The sequence below is a fragment of the Strigops habroptila genome, chromosome 1, assembly GCF_004027225.2.
Source record: "Strigops habroptila isolate Jane chromosome 1, bStrHab1.2.pri, whole genome shotgun sequence".
NCBI lineage: Eukaryota > Metazoa > Chordata > Aves > Psittaciformes > Psittacidae > Strigops > Strigops habroptila.
In genome coordinates, this window is record NC_044277.2 from 54,058,205 (window position 1) to 54,075,769 (window position 17,565).

A 17,565-nucleotide genomic window follows, 5' to 3' on the forward strand; every position below is an offset into this window, starting at 1 on the left:
TAACAGAACACCCCTACTTTCTTAAATGAAGCAGGAGTTAATCTGCTAAGTGTGAACAGCTTGCCTTGTCCTAGTTAATTATTTAACCTTCATTTCTTGCTGAAGGTGAAGTACTAAAAGCATTACAGGTGCTTCATAATTACTACTGGTTAATAGAAGAAAGGCACATGATGAAATACACATTTAGAATTCAGTCACCCCATTGTTTTATCTGTGTTTAATTTACCCTCTCTGAATTTCTTTCTGCTAAATATAAGTATTTTACTTTACGTGCTACAGCACACATCAACACTAACTGATAATTGAAGAGTTCAGCACCAAACATCTGTTAGAGTCTTTCCTTCACGCCATCATGGAGAGATCTTGGAGCCTGCTTTGTTGTCTCATGATTGACATTACAAACATGTAAGTAGCAGACAAAATTAAACAGTTTAAGAGGAAAACGTTCACACTGGTAGGTCATGGGGAGCACAGAAACTTATCAGTTGCTAAAAAGTTCACTTCGGAACAAAAGCTGAACTGAGTTGCACTGTGTCTAGCTTAACAAAGGAAAGCACCAAACTAACAAAAACTCCTTTTTGCCTCAGTGAGTCCCAAGACCGATTCAGTATCCCCTCTGCCAAAGAAAGCACGCAGTGCTGCACACTCTCACGACTTGACTGCAAATCTTGCTTTGTTTAACATCTCAACTTCTCAGGTCAAGTGATTTAGATAAAAAGCTACATGTTAGTGTTCATGTGAAGAAAAACATTTAGTCATAGAACTGCAAAGAAAAAAGAAAAGTATCTCAGTATTTATTAACCAAATATAACCTAAAAAACCCATATTCAACAGTTTGTTTTCTGCTGATCTCACTGTATGCTAGAATAAGACTTACGATTTTTGAATGCTCAAAAAGACAGTGTTAGTGGGAATTTCTGAACTGGCCACCATGACCTGACCTATTACTAACCTACCGAAAATGCATATCTGACTAAAATTCCAATTAAGCTTTATTCTATTTTCCCTGAGTAACCTTTGGAAATCCTGTGTGAGGACAGTACATTTCTCCTCTCTTGCACTAACTGAAGCTTCTGCATGTTCACAACCAGCAAACAGCTGTTCTTGCTCCAAGCAGAGAGATAAGACAGCAGAAGGCAGCAAGAAATTAAAGGCTAAACAAAGATGAACCACACTGTCTACTTGTTCACAACAAATTCCGCATGCTCATCTGCATTAGGTCAGCTAAAGCTTCATTAAAGAAAAGCTTTTCATAATGATATTTTCCTAAATATAAATTTATGGGGGTTCTACATATGTAAAATGGCTGAAAAGAATTTATATGTTAACATGTGAACTACTTCATACAAGAATGGCTCAGGTGAACTAGAGCAATATTTCTAAGCACATTCAAAGCAGGAATGCTAGAATGACTCAATGTTATATAAGTTACCACTGAAACGTGCACAGGTGTCATGAAACAAAGTAGCTGGGAGCACTCTGGATTCACCTCATTCATAAATAACTATTTTCCTCACTTTAAATTTCTTCACATTTTGAAAAGAAACTTACTAATGTTAGTTTCTTCTTTCAATCCTTGCCTAATTTTCTTAATGGTTAAATTAAAACAGTTGCTTTTAAATTATAAAATTGGGAAATCAGTACCTGGTAACTGAACTGCTGCTGTGAAATTTAAATGTTTAGCTCTCCTCGGTTCCTGTTTTTTTTGACCACTGACCAAATTCAAAGCTGATAAACAAGCAGTTGGGTCATCTAAGCTAACTCAAAATCAGCCTCATCCAGTTATGCATATTATAGTTAAAATAATGCTGCTTAGAATATTCAAGGGCCTTTATGTTAGAGGCAGAGAATTACTAAACCTAGTCAGCCAAACATAAGAAAAATTAGAGAGAATTAGGAACACACACACACACACACACACACACACACACAAAGAGTTAGTTGAGTAATTTCCTCTCTTAAGGTGATTTAATAATCTAGTAGGACTATAACATTTTACAACAAAAAAAAAAAAAAAAATTAAAAAAACCCCAGTGTTTGTTCTTCATAAAACACTACTAATACGCACTTCAGTCGGAGGAAGTTCCTCATGCCCTGCAGCGAGATAACTATGATATCAAAAGTAGAACATCTGGAAGGAAAAATGTAGTACAAAATGAATGCAATATTATATCCAGATACTTCACTGGCTCACCAAAGTGCTCCTTGCTCTCCCAAAAAGCAAACCACCCACTGAACCTGTTCAGTACTCCCCAACTTCAATGCTGCAAGTGCTATGTAGATCGAAGTGCTGCAGGGAAAGAATGACTGTAAACAACAGGAAATCTTCAGAGATTCTGCTTCTGTGTGTGCTTGTCATCTGTCATTTTATCTACATTTTAAGTATTTTATTCTCATCACCTGCAAATCTTCTGCATGCTTTTTACATTGTGGATGTTTGCCTTCTGAGTTAATAGACGTATTCAAGAATGGAAGGTTTGGGTTGGGTTTTGTCGACTGTAGATCAAAAAGCCAACACTATCAGGTCAAGCTTACCACTGAAATTGAACTTACTGAACTCTGGGGCTGTATTTTACCTCAGTTTCTGAAATCACCCTAGGCAAAATCCACCAAGAAATAACAAAGACCTCCCTCCATACAATCAATCCAAGTAGTATTATCTGGTTTCCATTCATACCCAGAAAGCATACCCCTTGTTTGGATTATGTTGTTACTATTAACTATATGATACTTAGCAAAGAGACAGGAAAACACAGCATCTCTAGCAGAAAACTCATAACTAGCAGGCTTCATAGAAGTCAAATAAACTCAGAAGCCTTTGAGGGATTTAGGAGATGAGAAATGTAGTTATAACTTTTGTAGCTAAAAATTTGTGAAAACAAGCAAAAAAAAAGAGTAAGAAACATAGCATTCTCATTTTATACTGATAGTCTCAACTTGTCTTTTATTACATATAACAAAAAAGAACAATAATACAGAGGGCCATTAAATTGTGGGCATGCAAACAACATCTAAAGCTTAATTTTTCCCTGCAGGTTGAATAAGCAATCAGGTTATTCTCTTGGTCTGAACAGACAGATGAACATGTCCACTGGCACTTGTCTATTAAAAAAATAACACCCTAGAGCTAACTGATACAACAGCCATCATATCAATCAGTGTACGTGTCAGCTACCATAGATATCATAGTATGCCATTGGTATCATAGGCATCCCCACAAGCACAATTAACAGAATTTATATAGAAAGGGTTCTGCAAAAACTAAAGACCTGTACAGATTACCTTATTCTCCCAACACTCTGAGATCCCTTCCAGAGTCACATAAACTGTATTTGAAAACTTTCACATTTAATCTCATGAAAAAAATGGGTAATTCTGTAGTTACCACAGGGAAACTATAGAGGGAATATTTTTGTGCTTAGAGATATTAAAAAAACTAACCAACCAAATCACGAACCAAAACAACATCAAAACCCAACCACCACCAAACTTAATGCTCTATGCTCTGCTATTTCTGCTATCTGTGCTTTTCAGTGGCAAAATATTCCCTGGAGAGACCAAAGTTACTGCAAGACCTAATTTTCCACCAGCCATTATCTGAAACTGTCAGAAGACCAAGGACTGGACTCTTCCCCAGCCGACTGAAAGGTTTACTGATGACGTCTCTGGAATGAAGGTTTCATCATAAATCCCATGTGACTTTAGGGCGTGTAGATTATTAAAGGTACATCATACTACACTGCAAAATTACAAAGCCTTTACAAGGAACAGCTGAATTCTCTTAGAGACTCTGGACAGATGGCAGGATTTGACTATCACTAAATCAGCTTAATCAAATACATTATTAGTTCTACAGCCCAATATTCACTGTGTATTCCTAATGAAATTGCTGAATGAAAAGGGTGATGTGACAAGCTTATAGCAAGTAAAAAACAGAAATCCATTTTCATCCAAGATCAACCTCCTCCCGATGTGCTGTAAATGCTTATACAAACTACAAAAAACAAAGCTCCCCTTGAGAAAGCAGCTCATTACAAAACACAAAAGATCAAAACCTAAATTCTACTTTTTTGTGTGCTTATTATTTAATCAAGTGCCTGTTAAGATGTGACTATGAAGTAATTCAGGAAACTCAGGAGGTCAGACTGACTGCCACAAAACCACCACATCAATGAACGAGCATAATGGGCTTTCAGGTATCTAAAATAACAGGTCCCTCAAAAGCTGGATGTGCAGCTTCTCTGTGAGATAATTCCAGTAGCAAGGGGTGAGCGCTTCATTTATCAGAACTGGCACATAATGCTTAAGCACAACTTAAGGCTCACAAGAAAAGATGCACTATTCTACTTTGATTTCTAGAAGACAATCCCGAGTTCCTGTTAATTCTCTTCTTAACAGCATAAGGCACCAAAAGCTTCCACAGAATTAGCAAATTTGTAACCAAGCATTCACACAGAATTTTATTTTTTCAATGCATAATCAAAACTTATTTTGATGGAAATCACATTCAGTCGTATTTCAGTAAGAGAAATGATTATCAGAAATATTTTTGCTTGTCCCCTGTGCAGTGATGTTTCTTCTCCCTTGTCATGGTAAGGTTAACGCTCAGGAAGTAAAACAAAGTGACTATCGCTGTGCATGACAAGGATTGTTTGCTGCAGCAATTACCTCTCAATCAGAATGTTACTTCTGTTTACATTCAACAGGGATAAAAAAAAATATTCCTAGATATTAGTATATGCTAAACACACCCCCTTTTTATACTGTTTGAATCTTGAGCACGCAACACATTTTAATATAGGGCATTATTTTTAATGCAAGATTATGACACCTCTTTTGAAATCCTCACATTTTCTGCTATTAAATACATGCTCTCATTTTCATCAGCATGAAAGAAGTGGTTGATTTTGTTTGCATTAATACAATGAACTAACAAGTATATTCTTATCTGTACCAAAACAAACACAGTATCCTTATAACCTATATTTCCTTAAATTATTATCCAAAATATAGGCCATATTTTCAAGCTCCTGACGAAAAGGTAAAGAAAAACAATTTTAGTTCCATAGATAAGTACTATTTTCACTGTATGCTAAGATTTTTAACGATTAGAGATTCATCTAACTGATAGGTCATGAATCCGATTTGCATACAGAGCACACAGTCTCCCCAAAACATCCAGCTCGTGTCAAATCACAAAATGAATCAATTGTAGAAATGGTGTTGAACAAATTTATTCACCATTGTTTGGGACAGGCTATTTAATTCATTTCTGACTTTAAAACAAATGAGAGGTTGCATATATCTTTATATTAGCATACAGATACTGTTTAACTACATTAATCATACACAACAGGCCTGTGCCCAGTTAGGTGGGTCTTTTCAAACACATGGCAATTAAACCCTCCTACATATGAATCACTTGGCATTCACAGAATACTTTCTATATGAGTACTAAATATTTACAAATGAGGCTGGCATACTTTATATAATCTTCACCACCTCGGCTGAGACAACCAAGGAGCGCTATCATTATGTACCTAACAGAATCGTAGGCAGATGCAGATTAAATAAGGCCACCTTATTCCTTACTTCCGTCTTTCCATTATGGCTATGGCATCTGGACTCTGAACCTGACACACCAATCATACTGCTAGCTTGAAATAAATGGTGTACCAATTCAGGACACCTTACATGTTTTGCAAACATGTTATGACTGTTATTAGTGACGATTTCAAGAAGCTTCCTACATATTCTCATGCATTCAATCAGGCCACACTTTCTCACAGGAATCAAAAAAAGCGAGAGAGGCTGTCTCTGCTGAATTCCTACTTCTGAAAAACACAAACATCAGCAATTCCAAGTCTAATGCTGCAGCCCAAAAGGAATTTTGGAGGAGGAAAAGCCACTGACTCCTTCACAGCCTCCTTCAAAATGACAAAGATAAACTTGAGTCAACATGCTAATGGTCACAGTGCTGCTCATTAGAGAAAATTTAAAACAAAGCCTCTGTCTTATGGGAAATTCTAATCTGCCTTTTTTTCCAACTGTCAACAAAAAATACTTTTAAAAGATCAAAATTTAAAAACTCTTTTCCCATAGAAGTTGAAATATAATATATCCAACTGCCACTCACCAGACATTTGCATTTGAAACAAAACCAATTCCACTTTCCCAAAATGAAATATTTTATATTTTCTTAAAAAAATTTTAACAGGGGTTTATTATCATTTGTATTTTTAGTGTTAGGACCTGTCATTACCTTCTGTTAAAGAACACAAAACAAAATTGTAAACAATACTTAGTATGCAAAGCAAATGACACGCTAGATTATAATTTGTAAATAAGGTACTAGACTTATGAACTAAGATTTTACAAATGCTGAAACAAAACCAGGATGCATTTAGTTAAACTGAATCACACAAAAAAACAAAATGTGCCTACTTCCAATTTCTGTACTTATATCAGTTAGGAGTTGCTCTGTGTCCTGCAGAAAGGACATTCCCTTTTTTTTTTATTATTAATACTTGCCAAAGTCTGTAGTTTCTAACTGAATTACCCAGCCTTTTATTTTGTCTTTAAACCAGCCATTTTCATGCACAGTTTATCTATGTATAAACCACTCAGTAACATCAGTTTGTCACCTTCATATATATTATTGATGAGAAAAAAGACAACCTGCCAATTAAGATGCGTGTACTGGCCGCATCTCCAGGCTTGGCCTGAGGTACTGATGGAACAGCTGAAGTAAAAACTCAGTTTTACATTTCAAAGAAAGTTCAAAGGCAGTGAGAAAAGACTGCCCTACAAAGGACATAGAAATTGGATTTATTGCTCGAAAAGTTTATTTAAGGAGTAGACTATATTATTTACTCTGTATGATAATAAAAATTATCGTATGAGTCCCACATCTCGTTCAACAAGATGTTCTACTTAGTTTTCCTTTCAGTCTCGGATTAAATCTATGAATCTGACAAAATGATGGTTTGAACATTTTTACAACACTAGTCACAGCTTAGTATCAAAGACACAGAGTCAAACAGCTTAGTACCAAAGATACAGACTCAAATAATGGTCAAGATATAAATCGAGCAGATTTAATTGAATTTGTGTTTCTGTTGCTACCCCAGCAAGACATACGACAATATTTCTTGGGCCCCAAAATATTGCCAAGTGATAAATTAAAGGGAGTGTTAAAAGTATGTGAAATTGAGATGTCTTTAGATGGACTAACAACCCTGAGATCACTTGTCTTCTCTGCTTCTATCCAAACTCTTGGCTTGTTAAAAATCACCAAGTCATTCTATAGGGCTAACAGTAAGTAAGAGGGTAACTAAAGTAAGCATAACAAGAGAATTTATCCAACAGGAAGGATCTAAAATAAAATATTCTGCTAAAAAAAATATGTATTTTGAAGAAATTAATATTAAATGAGATCACACTGGCTGCATAACGCATCTCTAACCTTGTTTCTGGAAAACCGTATAGCCTTTCTTTCCTCTGTTTCTGAACACAATACTAAACATCCTATGTTAAGACATTTATGCAGCTGCCAATGAAAGCCACAAACACAATACACATGTTCATGGTACAACTTTGCAATGGTAACTCCACATTATAAATGTACCACATTTACACTATAAGCTACTGAAAAAGAGCTGAGCTAAATCAGCACTAGTAGAAAACACAAAATACTTCTCTTACCTCCATTTCTGTGCAGTGTAAACGGCCCGATTTATCTGTAATTGGAAAAAAAAAAAAGAAAAATAAAGGATTTCAGGTTAAGTAAAAGACAATTGACAAATAAGATTCTAAACTTGAGTCACTTTTTTTGTTTTTTTAGTAATTGCCAAATATTCTTTCCATTACTTTAATCACACATTTCAATATTATTTCTATTACATAAGCATCACAGAATTAACAACAAGAAGGCCCTGCCCTTTTTATTTGGATCCTTCACAAGACTCCCTTTTAGAAAGATGTGTCTTTAATGCCTGGCTTCATTATTTAAATTGTATGACTGATGCTTGGCCATGGAGAGAACATAAAAACACGTTGGCTTAAATTAAGCAGCAGTAAATAATTATTTCAAGAGAATAAAAACCAACATTAATTCATAAACCAAGAAAAAGCCACTGTTTCATCTGATGCTTCTGGGATATCAAAGAATTCAATAACAACAAGAAATTCAAGCAAATTAAAGTTGAAACATTACTGTAACAGTTTTAAGTCCCTCTTGTACATTTTTGCATTTCCTCTGAGTTCAGAAACATCACTTTGTAATGTATATAATACAGGAAAATTAAGTTTCTGAATTGTTTCATCAAATTGAAATCTCAATTTTCTCAAAGACAAAACACTTTGGTATAAAAGTAAGTAGCTCAACAGCTTCCAAAACATAAGACTGAAATTTCACTGCATATTAGGAAGGTACCATTTCACTAAAAGCAGCAAGTTTATAATTTCATACTAATAATTCACATCACAGAAGGGTGAAGTAATTCTGACAAGATGATTTTCTGCTGGAAAAACAATGTTCAAGAAAGTCAAGCATTCCACTGAAATATATCCATTTCAAAGGGGAGCTACCTAAAACTTCAATTTCAAACCACACAGAGTTTTACTTTTTGTCTTTGCTTTTTGGCTGCATTGCACCCACACAGCTAGTTCAAAATTTGTGACTTTGGGCCTGACAGCACTCACCCTAAGGAATACGTGACATGATTCCAAGCCCCCACAGACTCAAAACCTAGAAGAGCACACTTTTGCTTGACTCTGCAAACACCAAGAACGTCTGTTATGTGATGGTTGGTTGCAAACACCACCCAGTGTGGCTGAAGGATTTACTACAATCATTAGGAAAAGCCTGCAATTTGTAGCCATAAGTGGAAGGACTGTTTTATCAGATTGCCTGGCAAGCCCAAGGAAGCTCAACCAACAGGTTAGCATAATGTTTGCACAGAGAAGAGATAATGCTGACTTCCTATGTTAAATCTGAATGGCATGCAAAACTGATAGCACTAGGGAAGAGTCACCTGCATAGAAAATGAGATTAATTTTTCATATTGAACTGGTCACCTTCTCTTTGAAACTAAAGGTTAAACACATCTTGAATGAATGGAGAACACCCATCTAACAGGGTGAAAGTTGTTTACCTTCGCTTTGAACTGTTGCCAATGCAAGCTTGAATGTTTAGCATTGGTGTCGCACTTCGAAATGAAGGGAAGAGTGACTTAAAAAGGCAGCTTTTGCATCATGTATTATCTTTTCAAAAGGAGTGGTGATTTTGGTTCATTCCCTTCAAGATCCGCATAAGAGATTTTTTTGTGTTTAAAGTGGTTACATTCATGTGATTATTGTAATTTATAAATGGGAGAAATTTAGTGAGAACTGTTTCTAAATACTTCTACAATTACTAGCAGATTTATGAGTATTAGGGGCTATTTCTGTGAAATTCATATGAGAGATGACCAAAGCAATGTATCTCCATGATACAAGATGATATAAGACCAATTCACAGAAATGTAGTCAAGATGGGGCGGGGGAGGGGAAGAGTAATATACTGCCTCTTTGGGGAAAAACAGAAAACAAAAACCAAACCAACAAGAAACAAACCCAAAAAGACACTGGTTTGGGATTTTTTTTAATTGCTACTTCAGAAAAAAAGTAGTGATTTTAAACCTATAGCAATGCAATGGCATACAGAAGGCCATCAATGTTTGCAGTCACTGATAATTTAAAATATTTTGACTTACATCTCCTATGGTCTAACGGAACAGAAGCCAAACTGTCTACTAGATCCTTTCAGACACAAAGCACTCACTGCTACACCTCATAGCAATGCTGGGATACTATAAAGGTCCTTTTAATAGAAGTCCTAACCAAGTCTTGAAAGACAAAACCAGATAAATCAGCCCAGCCCAAAATAAGAAAGGCAAAAATTGTGTTTCTGAAAGGAATAACAAGCAGCTGATCTCATAGCCTCTTTGATAGACCTTTTTTGATAAACTTCCATGAAAGCTGTTCTTCATAGAATCACAGGCTGCTTTGGGTTGGAAGGGACCTTAAGGATCATCTAGTTCCAACTCCCTGCCATGGGAGGGACACCTTCCACTAGACCAAGTTGCTCAAAGCCCCGTCCAACCTGGCCTTGAACACTGCCAGGGATGGGGCAGCCACAACTTCTCTGGGCAGAACATTTCTGTTCTTCAAGGAAAAGCACTCAAACTCCAGAAACTTCCTTTATTTCACCTATGGTACTATCAAAAATTACTACTGCTTTCAGAGCAAATCATAATTCATTTTTTGTTTTATTATAAAAATATAGGTAACACCTTAAACTGGATTATTTATTCCCATTTAAAATGGGAATAACCAGCTTTAAAAAAGATAAAACCACAGTACTGTCATGACTCCATGTGCTGGGGAAGGAAGGGGTAATAACAGCTAGTTTAAGCCTCACACCAGCTCAAAAGCACTGCAGAGAGTATTCTAGACAGGTGCAAACTGTTAATTGACTTAGAACATTTAACATATGCTACATTACGGTGATTACCAACCATACCATTCCATATGCCTCTGTACCTTGAGTCCAGCTATACCCTTAGCAGATTTCCCTGAGCTGTTTGCAGTGACTTACAGACTCCCTCCATCAGGAATTTCCTACATTTCTGAAGAGATCAGCATTAACAGTATTGACCCAAGAAACATGCACTTACTTGCATCTATCAAGACTGAAATGAACTTGCTTTTGTATGGCTCATGCAAACCAATTTACTTATACTGGCTTTATTTACACCGGCTGAGAGTAAAAACTTCTTCATTCTTCAGCTGACATGACTGAAAAAGCAGAACCTCTTAAATGTAGCCTAAGGGTCACACTGTCTTAATTTGCACTGGGAGGAAAGAAGAATCCCTATAAGAAGTCATAGAATAGTCTGTCTACAAGCAGTGTTAAGTGCTTATCTAGTAAATAGGTGAAGACTTACAAAATTATTTCAGCTGCTGCTTCTTAAGATAGATGCAGACTCCTCCAGACTTCACAACCATTCAACTAGATACTAATCTGTGTAGCATTTTCACCACTCTTGCTGCCAAAAAAGATTCAACAGTACTTTTCCATGACAGCTTTCAAACGGTGACTAATGCAATCATTACTAGTAAATAGCATAACTTTAACTGTCAAGTTAACATCAATTTAAACACAAACTACAGTTTGGAAGATTGTAGGATTCTTCACTCATAGATTGTTGAAATGCAAAAAATTAACAGTTTTTGCAGGAAGGAAAGAGACTTCAGTTGGATGTTTTCTATATCTCTGAAAACAGCCTTCAAAGAAACATATTTGCACCCCAAAAAGAGAAGAAACCCCAAACCTTCACTTCATTTTTCATTTATAAAATTTTCTATTTGAAAATTACTCTTATTTCAAACCCACAACAAGAAAAGTAATGCCAAGCTTTCATCAAGCATTAGAGCAAAGAGTCTCAGCCCTCAAGGCAGGAGCTTCGCATACTGCTGCCAATAGTAAGAAACACACATTTAAGACTGAATTTTAAAAGCAAAATAGATAATTCAGTATGTTAAAATAGACTGACATAGGGTATTTAAAAGAAAGCATGCAGGATGCGCACAACCATTTGCACTCTGCTACCAGAAGAAAAATTAAGTGTTAATGATGTGACATTACAATCGTATGGCTGCTGTTTCAGCTATAACCAGCTGCTCTAAGAGCCCTCCAGCTTAGAGCCTCAGAGCATCTTCCTAGCCTTCCTCTAGTGTCTCAGACTTCTCTGCATAGATCCAAAAGCACTTGCTTCAAGACAGCTTCTTGCAGAATTGAAATCAGCAGCACTGATTTTCAGGCAATAGTGTAGCTGATGTATGCATTGGCAGCAAACCTGAAATTCACTTTGTGTTAAAAATGAATATTCTAATATTGTGGTTAAACGCCACAGCCCTTTTCTGAAGCTTTTGGGTGAAATGAAGCTGCTATTTCCACCATAGCAGAGCTCAGGTTGCCTTCAGGAAAGACAGCCACTGCATATATGTACTAGAGGACAGCGGAAGAGGTAGCCAAAGAAGGAACACAGGGGCTAATTGAAGGAAACAGAGCAAGGGAGAACGTGGGAGTCACTGACTCAAGATCCTTAAATTGAAGTCTTCAGTCGGGCCACCAAATTAACAGTCAGATGAATTTGTATTCGCTGTCTAGCTTTAACATCTTCAGGAGGCACTGGAGCTACAATAGTAGGCTTTTCTCTGCCCTTAAGACCATGAGGAACTCCTTTAAAAATAAAAGAAAAAGAAAAAAGGAAAAAAGAAAAGTTCAGATTCACATTTAAGCATCTGATTGAGGAACTGGAGTATTAGCTACCAAATCTGACAAGACTATCAATACGAGAGTCAAGATTAGAAACAATAAAAGGGAAAGAATGAAGGAAGTAAAGGCAACCAAGCAACATATGGAAAGGAGATGAATATGCAAAAAACCAGGATTCGTAATTAAATGGAGAGGAATATATTGATGTAACAGGAGTGAGCCAGAATTCTGGCAAAGGATGGATATTACCAGATAAACAGGAGAAATCTTGCATGATAAAAAGAAACAGAAAAAAAGTGAAAATAACAAAGATAAATATAGGTAAAGTATAGCTTAGGAGTAAGAGACACAAGGCTGCAGGGAAGCAGATCAAGAAGATGAGGAAGTGGAAGGAAGCAGACTGGATCAGGAGAGGTAATCAGAGATCACCCGAGCAGCAAGCAGGAGACCATGTTTTTAAGTAAAACACTGGCTCTGAGGATCAAAATATCCTCCCTTAAACCTCCATAATTAGAAGGCAACAAGAAACGGGACGAGTTTTTACAGCTGGTGGCTTTTTGGATGTGACTCATGATTTCTGTATCAGCCTACAGCTGATGATGTAGAAATGGTATGCCTCAGTTTTCTACTTGGGAGAGGAAAAAGGAAAGACATTTTTAAGAAAACACAAGGAAAAGTCTTAGAGAGGCTACTAGACTGAAGGCAAACAGGACTTTCCTTCCTTATGTCAATCTTTTTTCATCCCTTCATCTTTCTTCATTCAACACTTCACTGAAGTTACTCTTCATTTTGTACAGTTATAAGCAATCCTCTCGTACATTGCATACAAGAAAGGTAATGACCAAGAGGTCTTCGGTGTTCATACATAGTTAAATTTTGTGATAAAAATGACTTTAAAATACTGTTCTTTAATTCCAAATTAACAAATCCATGCTACCTTAGTGCTGCCTTCCAAGATAAAATTAAATGGTCACTCCTTGTCTTGTCCTATTTCTGCTTTGCACAAGGAAACCAGCTGTGGTCACCATACAATTCTTTCTATATTCCACTGCTCACCCTCATTAGCAAACCTGTAAGTTTACCCAGGGATAACATCAATTTTTGTTATTCTAAGATAAATACTGTGGTAGATATGCATCTCCAAGTGCTGCTGAGCTCTATCCATAGCTGCCAGTCTCTTCTGCAGATGCTTACACACAGATAGTACACTCACTTTCATTTGGCCTATCCAGATATCAACCTTTCCCAAAAAGTGTGAATTTGCAGAGTTCATGTGTCTCCATTTTTAAACTTTTTTTCTAAAAGGTTCTGTTACTCTAATCATATTACATTTTTTTCCTGAGCTATCTACTTGCTTGCTCATTCAACAAATACGTGTACTTGTGGCAGAATTCTGCCATCACTGGTCACTGGTAGTTTTTGCCATCATGTTTGATGGATCCAGAGTTTCAAGCAGGTTACAGCTTTTCTAAATTGATAACACAGCACTGTTGGATCTGTTAAGAACTTTCACCAGCTGTTAATAAACTCTCTCTAGTAGATGAAAAGTAGTTCTTCTCTACCCCAGCTATGTCTTTGCAGTCTTGTATTTACACTGTACAAACTGACTCATCTCCTTTTGTTCCTCTTAAAGCGCACCATAATAAAATTCAATAACATACTCATAGTTGTGCGTCATGCAAGATAGCTTAAGGTTTTATCAGGAATAGAACAATATTCATTTTGTCTCCTAACCAGATCCAATGCTGTAATGCAATAAATTAATTCAGAAACAAGGAGTGAACACTCTCCAGTTTCCTTTTAACAGGCATCATGAAAAAGCTTCCCCACTTTTATAAAGACATATTCATTGTCAACATGGATCCAGGATGTTATGTACCTTTAATCCTCTTATCACCTGCAACATACCTACTGCACACCTGGCAGATGCAGTCACGCTCAGGTGAGACTCATTCAGAGCACTGCTGCCATGTGGGTCATTTTCACTGCCTGTTGCTCTGATCACATCTTGCTCTCTGAATCGTCCTGTTACAGGTGCTCCCTCGCTCTCTCTGTCACAACATACACTGCTCCTATCTTCGTTTTCAAAGCCCTTCTCACGCTACGCCAGTCCTACCCATCACCTCTCACTGGTACTGTGGGGTAATCTGTCACCTTCAGCCAGCCCCTGATCTTGGACTTCATTACCCATAAATTAATTTTTTTTTTTTTTTTCCAATTCAGAAAACCTCCATCTTTGTTCTTTCTCCAGTGATGCCCTATGGGGACATCATATTAGTTCTCTGCAACATCATAGCAGATGTCTCATTTTTCACTTGACTCTTCAATCACTTAACTATGACAACTACAGTTCCACTTTCCTTTCTACAGCAACATTTTTATTGCATTAGTTCAGAAAACCTCAGTTACATGAAAAATGCGTTCTCTTTTATTGTAAGTCATTATGAACATCAGCCAACCACAATTCTTCAAAGTTCTTTGCTCTTCAGTTTCCCTTAGGAATGAATGCAGATTTCAGACATCATCAAATTAGGCCTTATTCCTTCACTGTATGCTTACCATCTTCAGTACTTCTGCATACAAACATAGGTAACTGAGGTCATCTATCACTGTTGACAAATTCCTTACATTTCTTTTGTGCAGGCACCTGGAATATTTTTAGTCTAAGATGTTATTTTGTTATGTTGAGATCTTTTCTTTGCTTATTCTGTCCTCCCCTACCAAAGCTGTCTACAATAGGGTCCCTAGCATCTGCCTGCATTCACAGAGAGCCCACGTAACCCCCAGTGTACAGGATGCATCAGCATAAGCCATGACTGGAAGCTTTCCAGTTCACGCTTATGTACTGGGAATCACACTGATGGCAGAAAGCCTGGCATACATAGGGCCTAAGCTTTCTCTGTTCCACGGATCAGCAGAGCAAGCAAGCAGAGATAACGTATCAACTCACCGAGGCTCCTCTCTGCTGTCTAGTACCATTTTCTTCCTATCTTGACTTACATTAACTTATCTATATAGATATATATAGTTACCTCTCTGCCGTAAAACTCTTGCAGGAAAAGGTGAGGCTCAGTACATCAAACCTTATTGTTTCTAAATACAGTTGCCTTGGACAAAATCTGAATTCAGAGCACAATGATGTCTTCATTCTAGAAGTACTATTTATTTTAGCAGTATTCAAAGCAACATCTGTTTGGAAATTTAAACAGCAAGCAAGGCTACTCCCATCCATTACCTTTCAAATGGGTCAAAAAAATTAGAAGCAGAATGTCAGGACATTCATTTTCCTCTAAAACTCCTGCATATTTTTCCTCAGTGCTCCACAGGAGACTGACAGAAGAGAATGTCTTGCTGCACACAAACTAAATATGCATTTATTCGTCCTACATTTCTCCATGCTGCCTTCCAATGCCTGGGCACACAAGGATGTAAGAAGGACAGGAAAGTCATTAAAACTGCCAAGACATAAACTGTTCCTCTCCAGTGTGTCTAACCCTGAGCCCTCTGAGTCCCGTGAAAGGCACCGTGCAGTCAACTTCTCTGTGATCTTTCTGATTCAAAGCCAGAATACTCCATGCATTATGCCCTCCCGCTGAATGCCTGGCAGATTTCCAAGAGAAAAATCTGCATCGTACTTGCTTCTGATAAAACCAGCAGTAATTTCCCTCTGCGCTTTCTCCTCTAGGGCTGAGGGACAAGGCAGAAGAAGGGCCACCAACACTACCTGCAGAGGCATACTCTCAGAAGGGAGAAGGCAGGCCGAGGAGCGCCACATGCATGCCAGCCCCCAACGGGCAACGGCTGGAAGCCAGCACGGTTTGATTTTTCCAAATACGCATCTTTGCCCCTTTCCAAGATCCTCATAGCCATTCCTCTTCAGGAGCTCAGTGCAATGCCTAAAATCAGTGGCTGCCTTTGCCAAGTCAGGGATCTGGCACTAACAAAACACAAGGAGGAAACTCAGTTTCTCCAAGCCTGCTCATCCCCAGAACTGTCCTTCGGGGAGGAGGCCATGCAGCCGGTGTGCCGAGAAATGAGAGTCCCTTATCCAGCATACAGCATCAACACAACCCCAGTGAAACAGCCTCCTGTGCCCTACAGCATTCTGCTGCCACTAAATACTGGGCATGAGGTTGATTGCCAGCTCTTGTGAGGGTTTTCTACTCCTGTATCTACCAATTCATCATTGCTTCAAGTTTTTAAAAATGCTTAAAAGTAATGTTCCACAAGAAGAGAGTTTGGAGGAGTCAAACAACATGTTTACATCAAACGGTTTTGCTTGTTCAGAAGTTAGTTTTTACTGCATCTGGCACTTTACTGGATGCCACCGTTAGCTCATTTCATATAAGGAACAGATGGCTAAAACACCCATTAGGTAAAATACATTCTACACTGCATCTCCAATTTCATCATGGGTATTTCTAAGCAACCCACATTTCTGTGGTATTTAGATGTCAGACAGTTATAACAATTCATACTAAGATGACCACAGTGAGCTCTTCATTTTTTGCACGTTCATGTTTGTTTCTTACTCGCTTCAGTTCTGGCAAAACGATAAGGTTTGCCCAACACCAAGACCATCACCTCGCACATGTCTCTAAAGCACACTCCTTGACACGGCTGTGCTTGCTCTCCACCTCGCTTGAGCCGCACTGACAGCATGACTGATCACATCACTCTTCACCATCCTGAACAAAGCCCAAATGTTTGCTACCCAAAGACACCATTCTTCGTGACTCCTTCATTTGCCCACACGGGATTCTGTTGTTTACAAAAAAAAATAGAAACTAACAGCCAGTATGTGTTCCTGTGAACTACCCAAACCTATGCACCAACCTACAGCTATATATTTTTTATGTATCACTAGAACAAAATAGCTTTACAGCTCTGAGCATTAACCTGCAGAACCCCCACTGCTCCAACAATGTCTGCTTCTGACACAGGCTTTTAAACCTAAGTTGTCTGAAATACAAAGGCGGAAAAACAATTAGCAGGAATCCTTCCTGAGCCTCCTCTTGCCAGGGATTCAGCTAATATCAATGCTTACATGAAAATGAACAACTGAGCGACATTTTCAGTCTTAATCTTTTTTACCTCTAAACAAAACCTTATTGATTTTTATTTTTAAACAAGGGAACTAGATATTAATAGACCACACAGATAAAACTGGAAAGATCTGAAAAATCAGTCTCTGGTTTTGGTTAAGGATGGGTATTCAACTCCAAGGTTGTTTTTCTGCCCCG

General features: G+C 37.6%; 1 protein-coding gene across 1 annotated transcript in view; it reads right to left on the bottom strand.

Moving 5' to 3' along the window:
- Positions 1-17,565, bottom strand: part of SPIRE1 (spire type actin nucleation factor 1) — a 130,777-nt gene that overhangs the window by 109,920 nt on the left and 3,292 nt on the right. The window contains 1 exon segment of the mRNA XM_030482696.1: positions 7,705-7,739. Within this exon segment, the coding sequence (XP_030338556.1) occupies positions 7,705-7,739 (35 nt within the window).